General features: G+C 38.8%; 1 protein-coding gene across 3 annotated transcripts in view; it reads right to left on the bottom strand.

The window, feature by feature from the left end:
* Positions 1-3,973: 3,973 nt before the first annotated feature.
* The window catches only part of cacnb2a (calcium channel, voltage-dependent, beta 2a), a 100,505-nt gene continuing 85,575 nt past the window's right edge, over positions 3,974-18,903 (bottom strand). For all 3 annotated transcript variants that reach the window (XM_041813930.1, XM_041813929.1, XM_041813931.1), the window contains 7 exons: positions 17,770-17,850; positions 17,617-17,675; positions 14,437-14,546; positions 11,675-11,826; positions 11,436-11,531; positions 10,813-10,995; positions 3,974-7,430 (listed from right to left, as the gene is read on the bottom strand). In XM_041813930.1, coding sequence (XP_041669864.1) covers positions 6,690-7,430; positions 10,813-10,995; positions 11,436-11,531; positions 11,675-11,826; positions 14,437-14,546; positions 17,617-17,675; positions 17,770-17,850 — 1,422 coding nt within the window. In that variant the 3' untranslated portion in view covers positions 3,974-6,689. The remainder of the gene's footprint in view (positions 7,431-10,812; positions 10,996-11,435; positions 11,532-11,674; positions 11,827-14,436; positions 14,547-17,616; positions 17,676-17,769; positions 17,851-18,903) is intronic.

Here is an 18,903-nt window from a genome sequence, read left to right as displayed (position 1 = left end):
AGAGCCGGCTCTTTTGGCTCACAAACGGCTCTTCATTTGATATAGAATTGATATTTGTGCTGGTATTTTAGCCCAATTGTGCTCAGTATTTTTAATTGATGAAAACATTGTGCTATTATTTTTAAAGTATACTTTACTGTCCCCCAAAACCCCTTGTGGGTCAAATGAAATCTGCTTACTGGCTGGGCTGTATGAAATGCCTGATATAATTCATGTTGTACTGTGCAACATTTCCATGACCTCAGCTCATCGCCTCTTCCTGAGAACACCATTACACATTGACAGCCAATCCACACATTTCCCTGGAAAAGCCAACTGTTTATTTTACTCCACATGAGGGGAAACTACGATTTAAAAGTGCCTGCTCCGCTCACTACATCACCGGAGGACGCTCTGTTTAACATTCAAATCGGGATCAAATCAGCCGCATCTCTGGGACTACTTGTTTGTCTATTTCTGAGGCGTGTTTGTGTTGGGAGAAGCTGCTTCCTATTTTAGATGCATCCCCTCTGTATTGTCATTCATGTCGCTGTTGTCATGACAACTAAGGAGGCAGACCGGTGAGTCTACCTCAATTTTTCAGCAGTTTTCAGATGACTATTTATAGACGCTGCGCTTCTCTCCTCTGGCTGACAGAGCACACATCAAATTTGTCTCTCCCCCCTGTGCCGGCCGTTTGTTGCCAACTTTATTCTTCATGTTAATCCGGTTTGTTCATACACATACTCTGACAGAAAACCTGTGATGCTACCAATGCAGCTTAGAAAGGGAGAAGTTCTTATTACAATTATCAGGAAAAACAAAAGAAGTTGAAGGGTTTGGGGTTTGAAAACACAGGGGCATAGTCTGGATTTTGAATATCATAAATACATGATCAACTTTTGAGCAGATGATGGATGCTTTTCCATGATCCACCCCATCTGTATGAATTGGATTCTACTAAATTGAATGAGTAAATTGCAAAGGATGGAAACCATCTTTTAGTCACATTTCCACCAAGAGTACAGAGAACCTTCAGACCAGGAGAACTAAAAGATCCTTTCAGATAACAACCATCTCAAAGGATCTGTTTGCTTTTACAGCAAAAAGTAGAGACAAAGTCTTCTCCTGACTTGAAAATAAAGGTATGTAAATACATGATTGTGTGCAACTATTCAAGAATAATGATAACCTACAAACACAATTCCAAAAAAGCTGTGGCGCTGTATAAAATGTTAATTATAGAATGCAATGACTTGCAAATCTCTTTAACCCATATTTTATTCACAATAGAACATAAACAACAAATCAGATGTCTAAGTGTAGACATTTTATCATTTCATGAAAAAAATATTGGCTCATTTTGAGTCAATGGCAGCAACAGGTCTCAGAAAAGTACGGACAGGGCAACAAAAGGCTAGAAAAGTAAGCTGTACTCATGAAAAAACAGCTGGAGGTTCATTTTGCAACTAATAAAGTGATTAAGTTATACTAAATAAAGTTATTGTATTATTGTATTGTAATTAGTGGCAGATCAGTAACATGACTGAGTATAATGGGAATATTTTAGAGAAGCAAGGCAGAGTCCCTCAGAAGTTAAGATGGGCAGAGATTCACCAATCTGTGAAAAACTCTCTAAAAGTTGTGTAACATTTAAAAAAAAAAAAAAAGTTCCTCAACATAAAACTTCAAATACTTTGAATATCCCTCCATCTCCAGTGCATGATATCATAAAAAACGATTCTGAGAATTTAGAGAAATCTGTTCACAAGGGACAAGGCTGGAGGCCAGTGTGGATGCTCATGATCTTAAGGCCTGCAGGTGGCCCTGCATTAAAATCAGGCATGATTTGTACATGATTTGGGCTTAGAAACACTGACAAAAATTCTTGTCTGTCAACACAGTTGGCTATGCCATCAACAAATGCAAGTCAAAGCTTTAGCATGCAAAGAAGAAGCCAAACTTGAACAGGAGCTGCCATCTTCTCTGGCCTAAAGCTAATTTAAAAAGGACTGAGGCAACATGGAAAACTGTTCTGTGGTCAGATGAATCAAAATTTGAAATTCTTAATGGAAACTACGGACGCTGTGTCCGTAAAGAGAGGAACCATCCAGCTCGTTACCAGTGCACAGTTCTAAAGCCTGCATCTCTGATGATATGGGGGTGCATTAGTGTCTACAGTATGGGCAGCTTACATGTCTGGAAAGGCACTATCAAAACTGAAAAGTATAAAGAGGTTTAAGAGCAAAACATGCTCCCATCCAGACGTCTCATTCAGGGAAGACCTTGCATATTTCAGCAAGACAATGCTAAACAGAAGAGTCCGGGTGCTGAACCGGCCTGCCTCCAGTTCAGACCTTTCACCTATAGAAAACATTTGGTAAACCATAAAATCAAAAATCTGGCAAAGACAAAATAGGACTGTTGAGCAGCTAGAATCCTTCATCAGAAAAGACTGGGACAACATTCCTCTCCTAAAACATTAGCCACTAATCTCCTCACTCGCCCTCCCAAACATTTACAGACTGTTGTTAGAAGAGGAGATGCTACACAATGGTGACCACGGCCCCGTCAGTACTTTTTTTTTTTTAGATGTGTTGCTGCCATCAAATTCAAAATGAGCTAATATTTTTTATGAAATTGTAAAATGTTTGAAACATCTGTTGTGTAAGTTCAGTTGTGAATAAATTATGGGTTTATGGATTTGACAATTATTGCATTCTGGTTTTATTTACATTTTGCACAGCGCCCCATCTTTTCTGGAATTGGGGTTGTATATTAAAGCATTGTGTGTCACCACTTCTGATTCTTACTGCATTCTATCCTCTGAATCCACATTTTCAAGTCTGTGTAAAGCAAAATGCATAGGCATTTTAAGTTTATAACCCAACAGAGTACTGTTGTTAACCAGCCAGCGAAGTTTAATGGGAAAAAAAAACCTCACCAAGTATATACATTTTAGGTCAAAATCTTAAAAAATGTAGTCAGTAATCTGCCCTGTGATATTGTGAATGTGTCATTTGAGCAACTGAAACCATACTCACATGTGATAGAGACATTTCTCTGTCAGCTTCTACAAACTCTGACAGTGAAGAGTTAATCATGCTTCCCTTCTGGAACGTGCAGCTCAACCAGGTACACTCATGAATTTTCATGAGTTTTGCACATGTATAACCCTGCCCCCCCAATGTAAATTAGTTTAGTTTAGTGTAATGTTAATCTGTGCTACTGATAGTGTTATGAAGGCCTCGCTTGCTACCTGTAATCCAGGCTGCAATTTTGAAACTTTCAATACCGTTGTGATTGAGGCCAAGAGCTGAGGATGCCAATGGGCTCAGTGCTTTTGAATCGATGTAGCTTTAGGGGGGAATAGGGTTATGCTGCGGTTGGTCATCATGGAGACCCCCTTATGACCCTCCCCCTATAACCTGAACCTAAATGAGATAAAGAACTTTTTAGTGGTTCAAAAACAAAAAAATCAGTCCTGGTTCTCAGTCTCAGTCAGAAGCTTTTTTCCAATATGTATGATGTGTTTAAAGACCAGTTTCTGATTTTGCTTCACACAGACTTTAATGCTGGAGCAAAATGAAGATCAAAAGTAAATATATTTGTTATAAATATACTTAGAAGTGCAGTTGCTGCACTCAAGTAGTTAAAGTACTTGTTCAATCAAACTTGTCCCCAAAAGTTTGTATGCTTTGTGAAAATACAACCTCCTTTACTGGAATCTATTTAAGGGTATTAAACAATAAAATAAGCACTTGAATTTGTTTTGGAAAAGTGCTATGTTAATAAACAGTATTACTACAATGTCCCAGGACCTTATTTTTGATCCTGGGGCCTGGGGTGGAAGTACACAGACGTTCCTACAAAAGATCTTAGTCTCCCTGGAAAGGCCCTGTAGTAGAAACATTGCTATTGTTGTCATAGGTAATCAGTTAAATGTTCATGTGTTTTTGAGGACCTGAAATAAACATTCTTAAAAAGTATAGGGTGGGAGAAAAGTGTGACTTTACAACAATCATGAGAAATTTCATAAAAGACAAACCTGGAGTTTTGTTTGAAAGAGCTACAGTTAGTTTCAAAGTCTTATCAAATATTTCATTTGAAACTTGTGTGAATCAGTAAAAGTGCAGTATAACGGGTGTTTTAGTTTTATAAAATGTTTCTTGGCCATCAAAAAGACAACAGTTCTGCATGTAGGAGAGCAAATATTTTGAATTGTCCTGTAAAGTAAGACTAAGGTGCACCACAAAGGAGGTCCAAATATTCTGAAACCACAAACAATGGTTGTAACCTGAACTAATTTACAATCTAAATAAATGTAGTCTGAAACTTTGAAGAACATGCTTACTGTCTTTGCCTTGGCTAAACTGCTAAGACTTGATTAGTTTTCCTGCAAAATATTAAGCATGCACAGCCAATTAAAACAGTTAATGTAATGTAATCCTTTCTGAAACAAATCATTTCAAATGTTTGTAAGGACTGACCTAAGATACAAATCATTTCTCTGTAGGGTTGAGTGAGCATCAGAACTGCTGCTATATAGATTTGCTTGACCTCAAGTCTTACTAGTTGGTTCCTGTCTCAACTGAGCTAACCTGCTGCTAGCTGTAGCTTTATATTAGCCATGAAAACATGAGTGGAATAATCTATTTCCCTTAACTCAGTTGCCAGTTTATAAGGTTCACCAGGGATTCTTGTAGGAAAAAAATGCATGATAATCTTAGTTATTAAGATAGTACTGGGTTGTTACTCTTCCACATCATAGCTAACATTACTGCTAGGTAAACTGATGACTGTAAAAGGCTCATTAAATATATAAATAAACAAGCTAACTCCAATAGCTTAGTAACTGTAATGTTTAACTGTAATGTAAGCCAGCTAACAGTAGCAGTAGCTTGCTGTACTGTTAACATGCTAACTGTGGTGTGAGGTAGTTAACTGGAATATGTGCTTGCTAAACATTTAACACTAAACTAGCTAACTACAGTGCGGGCCAACTAAATGTAGCTTGGAAGCTTTTTTTGAAACAAGCTTACTGTAGTTTGTGCAAGTTAACTGTAATATTAGCTTAGTTACTGTATTGTTACCCAGATAAATGTAGTACAAGTCAGCAAAAAGATATTAGTTAGCTAAATGTAATATTAACTTAATGTAAACTAGCTAACAACAGTGTGAGCCAAATAAATAAAATATTAACTTGGTAGCTGTAAAATGAAATATTAGCTTGGTCGCTGTAACGCTGACTAGCTAGCTGTAGTGGAAGCCAGCAAAAAGGTCTTAGCTTTTGTAACATAAACTACCTACATGTCGTGTGAGTGTAATATTAGCTTGTCAACAGTAATGTAAACTAGCTAACTATAGTTTGAGTAAACTTAATATAACATTAACTTGGCAGCTGTAAAGTTAACTAGCTAACTGTAGTGTGAGTCAGCTAAGTGCAATTTTAGCTTGGTAACTGTAACTAGCTCACGATCGTGCAAGCCAGCAAACAGATATAAGCTTGCTAACTGTAACAACAGCCTATGAAGTGTGATGTAAAATAGTAAACTGTGGTCTGAAGTAAACTGTAATATTAGTTTAATTATAATATAATAAAACAAGTGTAATATTAACTTCAAAGACATAATGTGAACAAGCTTAATAAAGCCAGCAAAAATAATAAGCTTGCTAACTGCAATGCAAATTTTCTTAGTCTTCTGTGAACTAGCTAACTGTAAAATTAGCTTAGATATAATGTAAACCAACTGTAGTTTGAGCAACTGAACTGTAATACTAGCTTGGTAGCCAATGCAGACTACCTTACTCAACTCAAACTTTGACATTAGCTTGCTCACCTTAATGTAAATTAGCTAAATGTAGAGGTAGCTTACCAACTCTATAGCCTGTTTATTAGTGTTGATTAGCTCAAAGCCCAGAAAATAAAGTATGCTAAAATAGCTTTAATTATCTGGCAGTAATGTTAGCTATGACCTGGTTAGAATATTTGTGTTGAGTTGTTACTTGAAGTACCTAACGAGTCTTCAAATATGTTGTTTGACCATAAAAGAGATCCCCAAGAACTTTTCCTGTCAACGGTGGATTTGGGAGCTGATAACTTGATAAAGAGATAAACTATAATTCTTTTTGTTCATGACCTTTGCTATTTGAAATGAATATGGTGCAGGATAAATTATGTGAACTTGTGAACTGGCAACTTCATATCACACTTTGCGAGAATATGCGCATTTCCCAAATTGCCAAAGTGTACTTTTAGATTATAAACCTGCATAAATAGCATCAAATCAACTTTGTTAGTCAACCATTGCAGTCAACCCTAATAGTAGTCTGAAGAAACTAATAATTCAAGTGGTTGCAAGCCAAAAATTAAAAATGCTAATCACAGAAAGCACAGCTCAGAACAGAAAAAAATTCTGCTTCTTTGTCATGCTTTATCAAACACAGGTTTAAAATATGCATATTTAAGAATATTCATGCATATCCACACATAAACAACGTCTATGCATAGATACACACATACATATATTTATATATTTATATTTGTATCTATGTAATCAAAATCTTGCCATTGAAAAAGATGCAACAGCATTTACAAAGGACGTGTACATAAATAGGATGCTGTGGTTTCAGGGTGTAGCAGCACAATGGGAGAACAAAATGGTCTTTAAGAGGGGAGTCCAAATGAACTTCAGGAGGGATTTGGTCCGTCACTGGTGTATGTACGAGTCTCTGGCCCACTCTCCTGTGTCACCCCTTTTTTTGGGAGCCACCTCTCCCTCTCGGTCCCTGTCTCTGTCCCGGTCATAATAGTGGTGGTGGTGGTCACGTGCAGGCCGGTGGTGGTGGATGCGCTGCTTGTTCCGTTCATTACGGTCCTGCTCGCGCTCCTTCGAGCGGTGGTGCCCCGTGCTGTGGCCGGCCTCATCCGCTCCACCACGGTGATGGTGGTGGTGGTGATGGTGGTTGTGGTCCCGGTGGGGCAGTGGCTCATAACGCTGTTGCTGCTGGGGATGCCCCTCCCCTAGATCCTCGTCCTCCTCTTCTTCCTCCTCCTCTTCTTCCTGGTGCAGGAGCTGAGTGCGTGGCTCGTTATAAGCCGAGTCCTTGCTCTCCCGGCTCTCTCTGCTCTCGGGGGTCTCAGAGTCCAAAGTCTCCTGCCGGGAGAGACCCCGGGCTCGACTGCTATGATGGTGGTGGTGGTGATGGTGGTTGTGGTGTTCAGTCCTGGTGGAAGATGAACGGTGGTGGATGTGCTGGGCTCTCCTGGAGGTTTCAGTCCTCAGAGGCCTCTCCTCCTCATTTCCCTCCCCCTCTGCCTCAATGTCTGCATCAGCCTGGTCCTGGCTCTGGTGGTGGTGGTGGTGATGGTGGTGGTGGTGCTGGTGATCCTCTCTGGAGTTCTTCCTCTCCTCTATTGCTCTGTCTCCTCTCTGCTCTGCACTGCCACCCTGAGGTCAGAAGCACAGAGTCAGGAGGGTGACAAAGAAAGAAAATGCGCTGCAAAACCACTCGAGCATGCAGGGTTCACTTCAACATGGGCGCTACTGGAGTGTCTTCTACATGTGCACTCACAACTCTTCACACATGAACACAGAAAGTGAAAAATCCTAGAGGATTTTTTCTTCCAGAAAAGTTTTTGTCAAGAGAATTTGGGAGCTACTCCTTATTTATTTTTCTCTCCAAACTCACCACACTAACAATCACCTCATGCTCACTCCTCCTCCTCCTCCACCTCATCAATAACAGGAAACTCCATATTTTCAGTCTTACAGTTCCCATTGTGATAGCAGTGGATGGACAGAGGGTAGAAGGTAAGGGGTTATACATCATTAACAACTGTGACAGACTTTTTGTAATGCTTTAACTGTCGGTATGAATCACGTCATAAAAATGCAATCTGTCCGTGGAAACCACTGTAATTGATAGTCAAAATAATACAAAACTGTGTTTAAAAACAAGCATTTAAGGCTATCACAAATATCATCCTGTCTAACTCTCCTCCAGGGCTACCTAATCCTTGTTCCTGAAACTTTATCACCAGGTAGAAGGCAGGTGTGTTCTTACCAGAGTAACATTTGCAAGAGTTGCAGCACTCTTATTTGTGTTGAAGTACATTTTTTATTTGTGGATTTGAGTAGAGGCCTTGATACGTCACCACTGCAACAATTAAAGATTATCTTTGGATTCATTACGAATATTATTATAATAAAAGTATTTATTTTTAGAAACAAGGATGAGTTACTTCAGAAAACAGATATTTATTGCTAAGTATGTAAAAATACATTCCTCTACATCAGTTGTTTTCAGCTTACCGAGTCTCAGGACACAACATCCCTGTCCTTCATGAGAACAGAACATTTTCAGCCACTTAAATTCATGTAATGAAAACTGTTTGGAACTCAGACAGAATAAAACAAGGTCGGAGAAAGAGACAGGACAAAACAAAATTTAAAAGCACATGGGTGGACACGTATACACAGTATAAATTTTATACTTCTCAACTTTTGTGTCGCTTAGAGAGATCTTGAGAAATTAGGACATTATCATAGGAGAATCCGCTTTGTTATCCAAAGACGTCCAAAGTATGTATGTATGACTGTCATACTCCTCTCAGCAACTGTATTTAAGTTCTGACTTTCTTCTGTCAATTAACAAGCTGACACCAAACTCAAACTAACCACTGTGGCACAGGCACTGTGGATCTTACACAGGATCAGAATGAAAAATAGTTTAGTTTGTGTATATTCAATTCATGTGTATTCTTGTGTTGACTTGCGCCTTTCTGGTAAAAAAAATTATTATCCTCCCCACCCACCCTATCTTATCTGCCCATGATATGTGTAAATGTCATCCAGTGCCAAAACTAACAATTCTATCAAATTAAAGCATTAAAAAATACTCATATAAACTTAAAAATAACTTCAACACTTTATTTTAGTGGGCCCTAATTGGCTAGTAATTTGATAGTAATTAGCTGTAATTATCTAGATAATTCTCAAGAATAAGGTGTAATTAGTTGGCATTTTACCAAGTAATTAGGGATGCACGATATTGGATATTTTCCAATATCTGATATGCCAATATTTTAAAACTCATTTTGGCCGATACAATATTCAATCACATTTTTTCTACTGTAAAAAAACGCAATTCCATCCTGTACTACAAATATTTTTTTAATATTGGTGATCAATTTTTTTTTAAGAAACTGACAAACACTTGATTTTTTATCAGAAATGAAGGATGTATTGTTTTTTTCAAATACAGCCATACACTAATGAAAAACTTACAGTAATGTCTTTGGGCTACATGTGCATCACATGCTACATGTATAACAGTACAGCCAAAGTCATCTGCATCTTTGAGGGCAACAAACAGCAGCAAAATAACCTGCTGACACAGCTCCACAGTGCAAAAAAGAACTAGCTTAAAAATTTAGATTGACTCTCCTTATTACTCAGCCAGTTTGCAGGATGGTTTCCTGAGATACTCCTGACAAAGTGCTTTAAATAACAACAACAAAAAAAAAACAGATTCTTAAATGCAAAAAATATCTAGCTATAGTTCAGAGCTGAAATATGCATTTAAATTTTTGAAAATCAAGATGAACATCAGAAATAAAACTTCAACTGAAGTAGTTCTCCTGATTCTGCTTTAAACAGCACAAACTAAGCAACCAAGTTTAATGGGCATTTCACTGTAAACAGCTCTGTAACAACACAGTGACACCTACATCTCCAATGCTGGAGACAGAACAATGTGCACAGCCAGCTGCAGTGTATGCACCATGCATGGGAGACTTGGCACACAGAAGTCCGTCATTGCTTTTGTCATATTTCGCGTACTATCACATAGCATGACATGCAGTTTGTTTGTTTTTTTTTTTCAGATATTTTCAATATCTGAAACATGATATCAAAAGTGAGAACCGGAGCACTCCTGTGAGTGCAGGACAGGCTTTTGAGAGTAAATCCTCATCTATCCACTGAGGCAGTGAGGCTCAACATGCTAACAGAACAGACATTTGATGTCCATATATCCGTGGTGAAGCTATTATGTTTAGCTTTAACGAGGAGCTTCTCTACATGACTGGAAACAAGGTATTGTAGTTCAGGTAAGGCTATAAGCGCCTGCTAGGTAATAACGTAGCGGGGCTTTAAATGCATCATTAGCCCATGGAAGCCTGTATCTTTCACTATACTTAAAGACTGATTATAAAGAGGTATAAATTCAATGATTTTCCTGTTCAGCTCCTTCATTTTGGGTGATCGCTGCTGTATTTTTTAGCTTTGTCGAATGACTTAAGTGGAGGCTGCTGACAAGTTTTTCCTTCCATGAAGTTTTGCCATTCTTTATCTTAAGAAAGTCCTTGTAGTCATCAGGGTGACGTTTTTTTAGATGCAAAATTAAACTGGTGGTGTTAAAGGCATGTTGTCAAGCTCCTCCTAGCATCACATGTACTTTACAAGCGATGCAAACAGCTATTTTGCTCTCTTGTTCCCACACCTCAGAATTCTTCCACAGACATGTTGAGTTTGTTGTTGTTGGCGCACATCCGGAATCATCGTGTGCGCTTAATTATGACGTCAAATTACAGATCGGCGTAATTTTTATTATTAACCGATACTGCTAGTAAAGTTTTTCAGCTATTATCGGCTGATACCGATATACTGCTGATAATGTCGTGCATCCCTAAAAGTAATAACACAAATTATTTTCCCCACGGTAATTTCTTTTCTGGTTTGTTGTTGCTCCTTGAACCATGAACTTTACTAACTGCATAGTTCTGATAGAGTTTCCCTCCTTTACATGGAGTTTTCTCAGCAGTCATACCTGCCCGCCTGAGACCGGGGCTTGACTGGAAGGCAGGGCGGCTGTGGGCAGGTTTGTTAGCACTGGGTCGGGGGGGCTGCTGCTGGTGGGGTGAGTGCTTTTCCAGTAGGCCTCCAGGTAGTCAGCCATATGCTCACATGCATCCTCCAGCTGGTTCTCATCAAGGATGATGTCAAACATCTCCTGCAATAATAAGAGAGAAGGCAGGGTGAGTTTAAGAAAACGGAAGTGAAAAACTGTAGCACTGTAGCACAACAAAGCGATGATTCAAGGGCTCTTCTGGGAAATGAAACAAAAATGAAATCTCTAAACAACACAATGTCAAAGCAGTGTTAGAATAAACCAAGCAAAATAAGTCTAATTCAGCAAGTATCTTCAGCAGTATTCCCTCATAGATATGAACTACTATTTGAATTTAATTAAGCCTGCACTTGCACAAGCCTGGGGTGCTTACCTCATTTTCTACAATAATTACTCAGCAGATTAAAGAAAAGCAGAGGCAGAACCATGTTTAAATAAAACATCCATACCATCCACCATCTCTAGGAGAAAAAAAAACACCATGTTGTTTAAAAACACTGGATTTAAGCGAGTGATGTCTGGGGTTCACTGTAGAGACTTACAGGAGGGCACTGAGCCAGTTTGTCTGCAGCCACCATCTGGACGTTGAGGTGTTTGGCCTGAGACTTGCCTCGGGACTTGATGAGCCTCTGCAGCACCTGAGGGTAAGTTATGGACAAAGGGCAACAAGGTCATGGTGGCTGACAAACTTAATTAGAGACATTTATGGGCAACACTGAGAAGAAAGACAGCATCCTGCATTGACTTTCTCTGTCAGTGGATCATTTTTAAATTTACTCACCTTTGGAGAGGTAATCTTTACGTAGACAATGATAGGGGCGAGTGATGTCTTCCCCAGCTGTGACGGGTGGTTGATGGTGTCAGCGTCCAGAACAACCAGCTGTAACGTCCGGGCCAGTTCGAAAATGCGCTCTATCTCACTCTGGACTTCAGCTAGAGAAGAATAAATGAATACAAGGAGTTGTACTTTATATTATGTTGTGTTTGTGGCATTATAAAAACTATTGGGACTAGGAAAACTTGCATGTTATTATTTAGAGTGGCACAGTGAAAATTCTCAAAGAAATCACCACAGAGCTCATTTCTCCATTGTGGCTTTGAAGAACCTGATGCTTAGCTTAGCAGAAAGACTCAGAAAAGTGAAACATAGCAAGCCTTGCTCTGTCCAAACAATAAAATTCCCCTACCAGTTCCTTTTAACTAAATGACTAAGAATAAATAATTCGTCTGTTGTAGGGTGGCCATTTTCACAGCACCATAAAGGAGGACACTTTGCAGCACTTAGTGAAGCAACAATAATCACAACAAATAGGACTCTAGTGGATTACCCACTACAGTACAGTTTTGTCCATGATACTGGTAGATACTGGTATAGTGATTCTGAGTTACTCTACTTGTTGAAGGACAATTTGATCCAGGACCACCCCTGGCCAAAGTGAGGCCCTAAAAAGACTCTGATATGAGGCTCGCCCAAACATACTCACTTAACAATACTCAAAAGTGTCTTAAAATAACTAAAGGATATATATTACTACAATAATAAGAACACAGTTCTTGGTTAGTAAAATTATTGATTTTAATGATCATATTCCTTGTTGCAATAATAAGGATATTTTTAATTTCCATCTGTCTAAAAAAGTGATCACTATGGGTTAATTTATTTTCATCATAACATTAAATCCACTTTATTAGATATCTGTTTTATTGGGGTTTTCTCCTCCAAATAAAAATAATATAAAGCAGTTGATCTTGCACCGCTTACACCCCCTCACACACACCCCTGCACCCCTCCCCTTCACTCACACAGCAGCTCATCTTTTTTGCTTCTTTCTCTTCCTCTCTATGTTTCTGCTTCAGTGTTATCATCTTTTGTTAAATCACCTTAAATTTATCTTCTCTCTTTGCTCTCTCTGCCTGTAACAGACACTAATGAATATTTTAATCTGATGATAAACGAGCAGTATTATACCCCGCATTTACTGACAGGTGAATTAAACAGGTTCATTCTCGCACCCACACGCATAACCAACTGACAAACAGGAGTCTTTGTCGGATGAGTGCATACCGACCAACCATCGGACTGAAAAAGTATGACTTTTCCATTTATCACCGAAAACCATAATCAACTATTATTATAATTTCTCTCTATGCCAGCTGCAGTCCATAAATCTGATGTCTGTTTTTTTCTTCCCATTTCTTATCAGTATTACTCATGTTATCTATTTAATATTTCATGTTCTATTATGCCAAAGCAGAGGTAGACCAGAATAGGCCACCAATTAAGAGGATGTTGGTCAGGTGATTGGATAGTGGCACATGTCAAGTGTGAAACCGCTGCAGCTTGAGTTGACTGCCTGAACTAGCCTGCAGATGTCACTCCATCTTTGATGCCATTTTGAGTATTTTCACTACATTTTCTTTTAAGTTTATCTCCTTTCTGTTTCAGAGAGACTCTAATCCTCACAGCAAAGCTGACTTTGGGGACAAGGGTAAAGGAGTAATAGCTGAGAGAGGAATAATAAGAAGTGATCTGTTACATCTAACAAAATCTGACTAACATCTCACACAACTTCCACTCCAAAGATGACAATGTAACTGCAAGAACTGTCCTACAAATACCAGAGCAGGGCTCCGTTCCAAATCTGAGTGAAATCACAGCCAAGTTTGATGACTCCCAGTCACGACACAGTCAGACGCAAACCAACAATGAAAACTTCTATATTAATTCCTGAATCTTCTCTAAAGTATATAATGTATCATGAGGCATGGAAAGCTTCCCTTAGGTCAAGCAAATGTCACTTGTAGCTTAAGTACAATTAATAAAATTGTCCCATTAAGACACAAACAAGTGATTAAATTGAGCTCCTCTGTCAGCTTTTCTTTAGGAAAATGAAGATTTCAGGCTCCATGGAACACAAAATGGCTTGTTAAGATGGATATATTTAAGATAAAGTGTGCCATATAGACTCAGAGTGGCTCTTACTTATATTAAAAGCTTTGTGTAAGATATTGGAGGGCTTTTTTCAGCTCTTAATGTTCCTCAGTCCTGATGTATCATTAAATAGACTGTAGTGGAGGAGAAGTTCTTTCTGGGAGAGGAGCACATTGTTAAAAAAGACTGAGGTCAGATCACTGAGTTGTAGTCTGGTGATGAAATATTTATATGAAATACACTTTTTGCCTCCAGTATAAGCCTCTCCTAGGACTTCTTACTCTGCTGCAGACTCTGGCTGATGCTTAAGATGATACAAAGCTAAAATTAGCCATGTCACCTCAGTTTGACTCAGGAATCTTTATTCTTATCACATCTAAACCCCAATCAACCCCAGTCAAATCAGAGCAGTTCCTGAATTATTTCTTTCATCCCTTACTAAAGAAAACTGGTCAGGGCCACTATTGGCCAGCAGGAGTTATCATTACCATTTTTGAGAGCTTCTTTAATCGTTTCCTTCCTTTTCTACATGAGCTGGTCTCCTTGAAAACATTATAAATCAAAACACCAGATGTTCCCAGGCATTGCACTAATTTGTAGCCCAAACATACCCAGGTTGGAGCGTGTGTTGGAGCGTTCGATGATGGCGTGCTTGCTGGGATTGTTCAGGACAGAGCGCTTGGCAAGAGAAATGTCCGCCGTGACGCGAGTGATTGATATTCTGAAACAAATGATAAGAAAAGTACACAGATTTAATGGACGGATAAGTTTTTAGAAAACAAACACTAGTTATCGCTGTAAACTAAGCAAAGCAAACAGAAAACATTATGGTGCAAAATCTCAGACATATTAGAGAGCAGAGAGTTCAAGCAAACAATTATGTGTACTTAAGGTATTCTTACACTATTAATGATCCATGCAACAATCTAATGGACCAATACAGACACTTACACGGACTTATTCATTAATCTGAGCATGCAAAAACATAACTACCACTGTAGATATGGGATGCAATCTGACTTTAATACTTACATTCCTTATTTTATTGTTATTCTTTATTCAATAACTGCATCTCTTCTCTGTGTTCTAAATAATGAGGTTACTTAGCCTGACATGCCAGATAGACTGTTTCACATATCCATTGCATGGGATATATTTCACATCCATTTGGCCATCCCATAGACGCTTTTTGGGAAGGGCAGAAACTTTCAAAAACACCTAGAGGGTGATAGGACAAACGTTCTGTCTGTCTCAGTCATTCTGTGCCAATCTGACAAGTGGCGAGTACTGCCCAGGGGAGTAAACCGTATAACCCCAGCTCAACATGCAGCTGTTACTGTTGTTCACCATCAGTGGAGCCTGTTGGTAAATTAAACTCTTGCAGAAGCAAGTTGGGAGAAGAACATAAACGTCTTTTCAACCAAGCAAAGCTTTCAGTGCAGTTCTTTGCTCTTTAAATAAAGAAATGTCGTCGGGTTCTAAGACAGAGCTACCATAGCTGCATCTACGCTGATCTTTTCAAGGGAAGCCATTGTTTACAGGGTTGCAGTTGTTTCTACTTAACAATCCCTGTAGCTACCACCTCTTTTTCTTTAAATAATGACGATTAGTCAGGGAGTTTTCTGACTAGGAACAAGTGTATTAGCTTTGAGCTTTACAAGTCTGATGACAATCAGGCCAATTAATCAGTTTTATAAGGTTGGAACTCACCAACACAACACAAAACTTTGTCAGTCACTGCTTAACATCTTGCACCATGAACACCTGTCCCGATGTATGTCACTTGGGACAAAAGCTTCTGCTAAATGACACTGTATGATTATAACATCTTGCTAAAAACCAATAAAAGCCCTTTCACATACTGTGCTTCCACACAATACAAAGTGATACTGTTGTTACACCTTTGTATTTAAGTTGCATAATACTGGTGTCACTTAAACGCCTAGTATGTAAAATTCCACCACCAGGGGGCCCTCAACCAAAACAATAACACAACATGACAAGTACAGAGCAGTGCTGCCCAGCGCCACCCATCTCTAATGTTTACTTCTTGTTCTGAATTAAGGACTCTCTTCAATAAAAGTGGCACTTCATAAGGTGTACCGACTAGACAGAAAACCGCTGTTTTGCTTTCATTCATAAATTCAAACTCAAATTCAGAAAAGGGAGAAATGCACCTAAAAGCGCACTTTTGCGTTCACACTGGCAGCGGTTCCAGAGCTGGCAGGTGCTCTGGGGTCGCTTCCAGTGCAAACACGGAAGTGCACTTTTAGGTGCATTTCTTACTCATTATGAGGAATTTAGGAACATCAGTTTTCTTTTTAGTAAACACACCTTATGAGGTACCTTTATCACTGAATAGAGTCCTCAGTTCAGAGCGAGTAGTACTGAGTGGGAGGCCTGGAGGTGCTGAGCAGTGCTGGTCTTAACTTGCTGGAAATGCCAAGAGAAAATGATTAATTACTGTCTTTGAAAACTTAAGGAATGTTTGATATATTGCAAGGCCTCAAATTAAAAAGTAAATATACAACATAGAAATGGTGACTTTTTAAATTAATATAGATTTTTCAGTTATGGATGCGCACAATTCATTGTTAAAACAATTAAAATAGTTATCAAATCAATATTTACTAGTCGGTTAAACTAATTACCTAGCAGTTTTTATGAACATCGGCTTGAAATGCCAGTATATAATGCTCTTTTAAACTGTAATGAACCCCCTGCCACTAGAGGCCGCAGTAGCTTCAGTCAATGGCCGCTGCCTTCCTCTCAGGCACTTCACCGGATGTAAACATGAGAAGCTCAGTGGTAGCTTAGCGGTTAGTGTGTAATAGGAAGACCGCGGTACGATAGTTTTCTAAAGTAGTAAATGGAAATAAATTGGTATGAAGCTGTTGAGGGTTGAACTTGCGTATAACTGCTCACCCAAAGTGAAAGTGGCCAAATATCAAAGCACGATATTAATCTGCAAAGAGGAATGAAGGCAGGTGGTGCTAGCTTTTAATGCTAGCCAAGCTGTAGAGAGTATATCAGGCTAACTTCACACCCGCTGACACAATGACCCTGTGAGGAATTTGACTGTGTTCTAGCGGTTTTCTCCTCTTTAGACCAGTCAGTTAAATGAAATGTAAATGAGCGTTTAGCCAAAAAGGGAAATAGATGCCTAGGAACATCCTTAATTTCAGTACAAAATTTCTACATACTGTATATTTAGATCACCTTTCTTCCCCATTCTGACAAACAGTTTGAACTTCAGCAGATCATCTGGCTTAAGCCTAAATGCATTGCTTGCTGCCATGTAACTGGCTGATTAGATTCTTTTGCTAATTAGCAGTCTTATTATTAATAATTTTATTTATTCTTTATCCAATGGTATTAATATAATCAGAGATAAAAGCCCTTTCTTATAAACCTCTCAGAGCTGCTAAATTAGGATTATTTCATTAAGGTTTAACACATGGTTTCAATTGACATTCAGTGCTGCTGGTTGTCTGATTAGATCTTTAAGTTGTGTAACTTCACGGCCTCTCAGCCTCAGACAGGCGAATGGACTCAACACTGAGTGAGGAGAATCCTGCTCTGCTCTAGGATCCATTATGGCCTATTAAGGACATGGAGAGGGCCTATTTAAAGCAGCAGCGCACATCTCCAGGCCAAACAAACTTGTTACACACTCCCTCTGCTAACCTCGGGGGACAGATAAATACCGGCCTGTATAGTCAGAGAAGGAGGAAGAATGAGGAAGGAAGTGGGATGAGAGCTTGTGTTTTTAAAGGTCACACAGAACTTACCGTCCCTCGAATCTGTGTTTCAAAAAGTCAAACAGTGCTTTTTGCATCATGTCTGTAACCTGTGAACAGGAAATACAGGGCAGATATTAACTGTTGAACATTTTGTTGATCATTTACCTACATTATTTTGTTAGAAATAAAGTTTGATTGTACCTCGTAGCCCTTCAGTGATGGTCCAACCAGAACCACAGGCCGCATAGAAGGCACAACGTCGTACGGAGGAATGTGTTCCGTCTTCAAAGAGGAAAAGAAGAAAAACAGTTGAATGAATTTATGGAGGGGAAAGATCACAAACACCATAAATCACTTACAGGGTTAAAAAAACAGTGAAGAAGACATTTAAAAAAAACACTGGATCATCAGGATGCCATGAAACAAGACGTCTCAGTGGGGAAAAAAGAAAATAGCGGCCCACTTTGATTTCACTCAAGTGGAACATAGTAAACAGCAATGTTTATGATACGATAAGATTTAAAACCCGTTCATTTCATGGCTCTGATGATACTGAATGAAAAGGAAAACCAAGTAAGAGGAAAGGTTAGTTAAAGGGAAAGTAATACTAGGTATGTAGACGCAGGAAATAAAGAGACATTGTAGGAAACTTTGCTGTTGTAATTAAGTGGGAGCTCTGTTTGTGCCACAGCCTCAGATATATGCTACATAATTCTTCTTCCTAATCATTTAGTTAAACTTCTCTTTATTTACTTTTTTATGGATCTTATTTGTACTTTTTTTTGCATTCTTATGCCTCCTTTTTTCTTCTGATTCAGTAACTATTCATGCCTGATATACCATTTTAAAGCACGTGTTTTTTTATTTTCTCAGTTTTGCCTGTCATACTTCTACTGGTCTGAATTTTCCCAATCTTCTCCTATTTAGTTTTAATTTAATATTGCAGAGACAAATCTCCCTATTCTCTTTACATTAGAACTTTTCTCTTATTCTTTCATTTCTTAACCAGGGTCTGACTGTATTTCATGTTGCAGTCTATCGCCCTCTCTTCCTCTTCTCCTCAATTCCAAACATTTTCTTTCCGTCAAACACTTGCTGTCGTCATTGAGCTTCCCCTGGGACATTGTGGGAACTCATGCAGAGTGCTGCTGACTAGCGTGAGGATATTACAGACAAAGTGGTACTTCCTGGATTACTTGTTACCTGTCAGATAAGACACAAGGACTTTAAGTGGTATTGTTGTCACAAAACAATCAAATTGAATAAGCATTTAAAGGTGTACTATCACCTCCAAATGCTTATACATTTCAAAATCACCAAATAGCATCAAGTCCA

Source organism: Cheilinus undulatus, linkage group 19, assembly GCF_018320785.1.
Source record: "Cheilinus undulatus linkage group 19, ASM1832078v1, whole genome shotgun sequence".
NCBI classification, from domain to species: Eukaryota; Metazoa; Chordata; class Actinopteri; order Labriformes; family Labridae; genus Cheilinus; species Cheilinus undulatus.
This window is presented reverse-complemented; position numbering and strand designations above follow the sequence as displayed.